The 7625-nt window shown below is 36.2% G+C and overlaps 1 protein-coding gene across 1 annotated transcript in view; it reads right to left on the bottom strand.

The window, feature by feature from the left end:
- Positions 1-7625, bottom strand: part of AHI1 (Abelson helper integration site 1) — a 248465-nt gene that overhangs the window by 195066 nt on the left and 45774 nt on the right. Inside the window, exons 3-4 of the mRNA XM_011991473.1 lie at positions 6246-6805; positions 3781-3990 (exon numbers count right to left, since the gene is read on the bottom strand). Coding sequence (XP_011846863.1) covers positions 3781-3990; positions 6246-6805 — 770 coding nt within the window. The remainder of the gene's footprint in view (positions 1-3780; positions 3991-6245; positions 6806-7625) is intronic.

The following is a 7625-nucleotide window of genomic DNA, read 5'->3' as shown; positions in this document are numbered from 1 at the left end:
AGAAAAAAAAAAAGAGAGTCAAAGTCAGAAAAGTAACTATATCTAGGTATTTTCTAAGTGGAATATACATGACTCAACTAGAATTTCTACCTCTGGGTAGGATGCAGTAGGATGCAGCAGGTAAACACTTTGGGTAACAACTGGAAAGAGCCAAATAAATTACGAATATCTTATTTTAAATTTTAAAGGCATCAGAAAGTACAGAAACAAGGTATACTAGACAGATTAAAATTCCAGAAAGGGAGAATCAGTCAGAGGTCAGCTGATGGACTGGCAGCTGTTTCTGTCTGTGGGGACATTTGCTGATTCAGGGTGTGAGCTGAAGATCAGAGTTTGGCTTAAGCAAAAGGTCACTGCCAGGAGAATGAGAAATCAGCAACACTTTCATCATTCCACAGGACTAAAATGATAAAACTGGAGATTTGAGAAGCCTCAAACATGGCCAGTTTTTCTCACAAAACTGAATTCTGATGCTATAGAGAAGCTGGAGAGGTAGTGAAATCTCCCAGGCTTGTGGTGCTAGCAGACCAGGATCTGCCAGGGGAAGGGGACCAAAACAAAACAGGCAAAGATGAAGCCCTGGAGGGTGTGGTCAATTTACATTGAGGACTAAGAGCCACTTTTCACCTGGGGTCATCTACCAATTCTGGTCACAGATCTAGGTTGATAATCCAGGTGCGATTTCTGGCAGAAGGTTGCTACTGAGGGACAGAGAAGCCAGCAGAGATTTCGGCATGCATGGCAGCGAGAGTGACAAAAAGATAGAGGATACCTGAAGGATGTCTAACATATAGCCAGTCTCCCGCTCAAAGAATTTGCCAAAGTTTGAAGTGGCAAATGGCAAGTGGAAAAGCACTGAAGGGCTAAACTGAAACTCCCATTGTATTTGAGGGCTAAAAAATTATTTAGGGCTATGAATTATTAGAGATAAAGAAGGGCACTGCATAATGATAAAAGTGGTAACTTGATAAGAGATACAAGAAAAATAAAATCAGAGTGGAAATGTTAATACCTCTCTCAACAGCTGACGGAATAAGTAGACCAAAAAAACTAATAAGAAGAACTGAGCACAATTAAACTTGACCTAACTGACATTCAAAGGACACTGCACTCAACATTAGAAACTGCATTCTTTTCAAGTGAGCATGGAATATTTACCAAATCTGACCATAAAATGGTCATTAAAAAATGCCTCAATAAACTCAGAGGATTGAAATCATTCATAATGTTATCTGACAACAATGGAAGACAGAAACCAATAAAAGATAACTAGAAAAGCATCTGCTGCCTGAAACTAAGCAATATACTTCTAAATAATGCACGATCAATTAAAACGAAATTAGAAAATATTTTCTATTAAATGATAATAAAAAGACACAATATTAACAATTTTGGAGATGCAGGTAAGGTAGTACTTTGATGGAAATTTAGTCTTAAATGCATATAAAAGAAGACTGAAATTTTTCTTATAAAATCCAAATTATAAAGTTAGAAATAAGTAGCAAATAAAACCCAAATAAGTACAAAGGAAAATACTATAGTTACAAGAAAAAACTACTAATACATAAATGTACAATAGAGAAAATCAAAGCCAAAGGTTTTTGAAAAGACTCATAAACTTAAAATCCTAAGACTGATCAAGAATTTGAGAGAAAACAAATTGCCAATCCCATGAATGAAAAAATGGGACAGCCTTTCAGATGCTACAGAAATGAAAATTTGAACATTTGGATCAAAAACTACAGTCTATCAAATAGCTGAGAAAAGCTTAAAAAAAAGTGAAAAGACTGATAAGAAACTAAATCTTGATCCGTATCAAGACAAGCTAAATTATAAGGCATAAGGACTGAAAAGGAAGCAATAAAACTATCATTATTAACAGATTACATTATTGTATATGTAGAAAAATCAAAACAATATAACAATAAACTCTGTTGGCCACGATGGCTCACACCTGTAATCCCAGTAATCTGGGAGGGTGAGGCGGGCGAATTGCTTGCGCCCAGGAGTTTGAGACTAGCCTGGAATATGTAGTGAGACTTTGTCTCTACAAAAAAATTAGCCGGGAATGGTGGTGCATGCCTGTAGTCCCAGCTACTTGGAAGACTGAAGTGGGAGGATCGCTTGAGCCTGGGAAATGGAGGCTGCCATAAGCTGAGATCACGCCACTGCACTCCAGCCTGAGTGACAGGCGAGACCCTGTCTCAAAAACAAATAAATAAATAAACTCTTGCAATAAGTGAATTTAGCAAATCAATAGATACAATGTTAAAAAAATGTAAACACATTTCTACACATATGTACCAGCAACAAATACAAAGCCAAAAAAAATTCTTTTTGGAGACAGAATCTCGCTCTATCGCCCAGGCTGGAGTGCAGTGATGCGATCTCAGCTCACTGCAAGCTCTGCCTCCCAAGTTCACACATTCTCCTGCCTCAGCCTCCCGAGTAGTTGGGATTACAGGTGCCCAACCATCATGCCCGGCTAATTTTCTGTATTTTTAGTAGAGACGGGGTTTCACCGTGTTAGGCAGGATGGTCTTCATCGCCTGACCTCATGATCCGCCCGCCTCAGCCTCCCAAAGTGCTGGGATTACAGGCGTGAGCCACCACGCCCAGCCAAAATCAAAAAATTTTTAAATGCCATTTACAATATCATTAAGAAACATCAACTCCTAGGAATAAATCTAAGGAGAGATTCTGCTGAAATGTATATTACTGGGATATGTTAAATAAGATGCAAATAAATGGAAGTGCATACCAAATTCATAGACTGAGAATCAATACTTCGTAAAAATGTCAAGTCTCTTTAGAGAGCTGTTATACTGTGAATCTCTATAGATTCACTCAGTCTAGATCAAAATCACAGCTTGCAAGACAGGATGGGTATAGGAAGGAAGAGGGAGAATTGAGAAGCTCTTCTAAAATCCGTATAGAAATGCAAAGTAAAGAATAGCCTAGGCAATGCAGATGAAGAAGGAAAAAGCTAGAGTACAATACTAAATAGCAAGACCTATTAAAAAGCTACAGTATTTAGACATGGTGGTGTTGGTACAGACTGTCTACTGTAAAAGAATAGAGACTATAAAAACTGATCCACACGTAAACACAGTCATGTTATTTATGAGAAAAGTGACACTGCCACACAGAGGCAAAAAGACACTCTCTTCAGTAAATGGTACTGGGTCAATTATAATATATATCCACACGAGAAAACGTATCTTGATCACTGCTTCCTAACAAACAAAAACCAATTTCAGATGAACTGCATATATAAATGTGAAAAGTAAAACAGAAACAGTAAAACTTTTAAAATAAAACTTTTAGAGAAACATCTTCAGAACTTGGGAAAGATTTCTTAAATCACAGAGAACACTTACCTTCAAAGGAAAAAACGGATAAACTGGACTATTCAAAAATTTCTGCTTTTCAAAAGACACCAATGAGAGAGAAATAAACTAGAGTAGGAAGACATTTGCAATATATATGCATGTATGTATATATCTGAGAATAATCTCATATTGAAGTATATAAACTATCATTACAAATCAATTAGAAAAAGACAATACTGTTTTTAAAAAAATGCATAACTTGAATATATTTACAAGTGATACAAACTCATCAAAGACAAACAGCTATAAATACACATGTACTTTAATCTAGATGAATCCAAGAACAAGTACCACATACTCTATATTGAATTTTTTTCAAGTATACCCATCAGTTTTAGTTTTTAAGGGCTAAAATTCCTAGAATCAAGTTATTGCTACCAACGTATACAATTTTTCACTTAATTTGTATAACAAACCTGCTTTAGCCTTCTTTTTTGGTTTTTTTGGTTTAGGTTTTGTGTCATCTTGCATGCTGCCTTCTGTGTTTTGTTCCACTGAGCTTATTTCGCCATCTTGATGAGAATCTGAAGAAACTGGTCTAACTGAAGATTCCTTCTTTTGTTCACCTTCAACTGTGTCACCAGAGATGGTCAATGTACTACAAATATAATCCAAGTATCAGCCATTACAGATATATTATTATAATAATTATTATTATTCATGATGCAACAGAGTGAACAGTAAATAGGAGCAAAGATAATCCTAAAATCACTACTATTTTTTCTTGAGATGCATATATTTTCCTACACACTAAAATGGTTAGCTGTCAAATAGGTATCATAGGTTGTAACTTTGCAAGGAGTTACATGATTCAACTAAAACTGAGCTCTAAACCCCAGGGGAAAGGAAATTGTATTAATATTTTATGAGCAATTGATCTCTCTTTACATAGGACTTATCGAAGCACGCCCACCCTGCTGCCAAGTAAATGACTGATCAACCAATTTTTAAATTACCTTATTTAAAAGTATAAAATGTATTCTAGGTTTGTTCAGTCTTCAAGAGGCTTCACAAGCACAACTTTTGATTTCTCTTTTTTCTTTTCTTTTTTTTTTTTTTTACGACTAGGTCTCGCTCTGTCACCCAAGTTGGAGTGCAGTGGTACAATCATAGCTCGCTGCCGCCTCAACCTCCCAGGCTCCAGCAATCCTCCCACTTCTGCCTCCCAAATAGCTGGGACTACAGGCACATGCCACCATGCCTGGCTGATTTTTGTACTTTTTGTAGAGATGGAGTTTCACCATATTGCTCAGGCTGAGACTTCCAGGTAAAAATTAATTCCTTGTATTTTCTAGTGGTTGGTGAGTCACTACATTTTCAGAAGGCTATTACTAAAATTAAAATCTACATCACACGACTAGTAAATGGTAAGAAGTAGCAACCCAGAGGCATACTGAGTTTAAAGAAAAACCAACCTACTAACATTTTAATGTATCAAGTAAAAAAAATCTGCATTTAAATAATAAAAAATTAATTTCCAATATGTTTAGTCACCTTTCCAAAAAAATGGGCTGAGGAAAATAAGACTAGAGAAATATTTCAGTGTGGGCTGGACCTAATGACTTACTTCTAACAGACAGAATATGATAAAAGTAATGAATGCCACTTATAAGATTAGGTTCCAAAAAGACTCTGACTTCTGTCTTGCTCTCACTCTCTCAGAGCCCTTGGTCTGGGGAAGCAAGTGGCCATATTATGAGTAGACCACATGGAGGAAGTCCACGTGGCAAGGAACTGGTATACTTGGCCCAAAGCCAGTCAGGACCTGAGGCCTACCAACAGCCACATGAATGAGCTTAGCACTGGATCTTCTAAGGCCTTCTAACAGCTATGTCACTTGATAGATCCTCCCCAAGTCAAGGCTTAAGGTGACTTCAGTCCTGGCTAACATCCTGATTGCAACCTGTGATTGACAGAGACACCCAGCAAAGTCACTCCCAGATTGCTGGCCCATAGAAACTATGAGACAATAAATGCTTGTCATCCTAAAAGCTGCTAAATTATGGGATAATCTCTTTAATGCATCAACAGATAATACATACTATCATGTCCCTGCAGCAACCTGGTTTGCCATATCTTTATTATCACTGGTCACCTAGCTTTTGAAAAGAGGGGAATTATTTTTGGCTGAGGGTTTTAGGGGAAATTGATCCTGAATGCCAAGGAATAGTCACATATAGAATGTTCCCACTTCAAGCTGTTTCTCTAGAGGAGAACTGCAGGGGGGAACAAAGTTAATTATAGCAGTTAAAAAGCATTTTTATCTTATTGTTTTATCCAAGTAGAGAACATACATATATGTATATGTTCATTTAAACTCATACTCTATATACAAGTACATACATATATAAGCATCATATAGAGAAAAAGATTAGAATAACAAATTGCCAATAGCGATTATCTTTGAATAGTTTTTCTACAATGAGCTAATGTTATTTGTGTAAGAAAAAAAAGCTGTATTTATATATCCAAACAGGTATTTGTAACTCAAAAAAGGGGAAGTAATTAGGTTGCTATTACTTTGAAAGCAGATGTAAGTGAGTAGTTCAGGATAGAGACAAGGTTCTGGCTCAGCCTCTTACTAGTTCTGTACTTCAGTTTCCTCATCAGCAAGATAGGAAGAATATTACTTTTCCTCATAAGATTGTCATAAGAAATAAATGAGTTAATTCTTGTAAAGCACCTAGTACATAGTAAGGTGTTAGTAAAAGCTAGGTGTTCTTATCTTAGTGGCAATGTCTCCAAATAAAAGCCTAAGAATTTTCTTTGTTAAACCACAGATAATATTCAAACCCTGATAATAATAGAGTGTTTTTCTAAGAGGATATTTTACATTTATCAATGTAAAAATACCTTGTTTCAGCTTTAGAGAAGACTGGAACTTTCTTTTTCTTTTTCCTTTTTTCACTGATTGATTTGTCGTCATGGAATAAAGTATCTGAGGGAAAGTAAGTCAACTGTTCTTTCAGTTTTTTTCTTATTTTCTTCTTAATCTCCTTTGCCATTTCTTCAGTTACATGGCGCTGATATGCTTGCATCAGTTCTTCGTCCTCTTCTAAATCATTCTCTTCTCTTCCCTCATTTGCCTTCTCACTTTTCTGATGATCAATGCCTGGCTGTGGCTTTGTATGCGCTTTCTGGTGTGTAGAATCAACTTCCTTTTCAGGAGTTTCCGGTTTCATGTCTTGTGTAGTCAACTGGGGCACCGTCTTTACCACCTTTTTATTTGGCTTTCCTTGTTTGTCTTCCTCTACACTAACATCATCATTAGGATTTTCAGTTGCTGACTGTGTGTTCCTCGATTTGTTTTTAGCAACTCTCATGGTCTTCTTCAGGTTGTTAGTGTTAGTAGCACTTACATCATCACTTGTAGTTTCTTTAATATGGGGAAGATTGCTTCTAACAGTGTCAGGCTAGGAAAAGAAGACATGATAACAAAGTTTCAGTTATGCATAGATTAGTTATATAAAGAAAAACCTAATAATTAATGTTTGACAATGTGGAATTATTGGGAGGATTATTTAGTTTTTCACCTGGACACAGTGATACTATTTTAGAGCATCTGAGTACTCTCATAATTTATGCTTCCAGAATTTGATAAGCAATCTCTGAATGTAACTTCAGATGAAATGAGTTAACTGACATAGGAAAAAAGTACTTAAGGACCTTTAAGAAGTGAATTAATTGCTCAAATCTCAAATGCTATTTTCCTCATACATATTTTTCTCATGATATACACTCTAATATAATTAATAGATACCTGAGAAATTGCTAAAAGAGCCATTGAATTGATATTTCAGGCAACCCAATAGGAAATATACATGGGTCATTTATTTTGCTTCATGATTACACTGCAAAACCAAAAGTCTACAGCTCTAAGATCACCCTACACTAAATCTATCACTAGAATGCTGCTAAATATTACATATTAAGTTAAATCCAGTGACAGCCTAAGCATAGTCTTGTACCTCTTTCCCCAATTAAAGTTATTTATAATGAGATATATTTTTAATACAAAAAAATAAATAAGGATAAGAGTCAAGTAATATAAGGAGGAGGAGGGCATAAACTAGATAGACCAAAGGATGACCAATCAAGGAGCTGGGATGAACAGCTCTGCTTCCCATCTCCGTTTGTGCTGACTTTCACCCATGGATTAAGCATGGCAGCACAGAGAGAAAGGGCAGTATACTTCAGGTAGGTACAATTCCCACAAACTGCAGAGGCAGACCA

Source organism: Mandrillus leucophaeus, unplaced genomic scaffold, assembly GCF_000951045.1.
Source record: "Mandrillus leucophaeus isolate KB7577 unplaced genomic scaffold, Mleu.le_1.0 Scaffold396, whole genome shotgun sequence".
NCBI classification, from domain to species: Eukaryota; Metazoa; Chordata; class Mammalia; order Primates; family Cercopithecidae; genus Mandrillus; species Mandrillus leucophaeus.
This window is presented reverse-complemented; position numbering and strand designations above follow the sequence as displayed.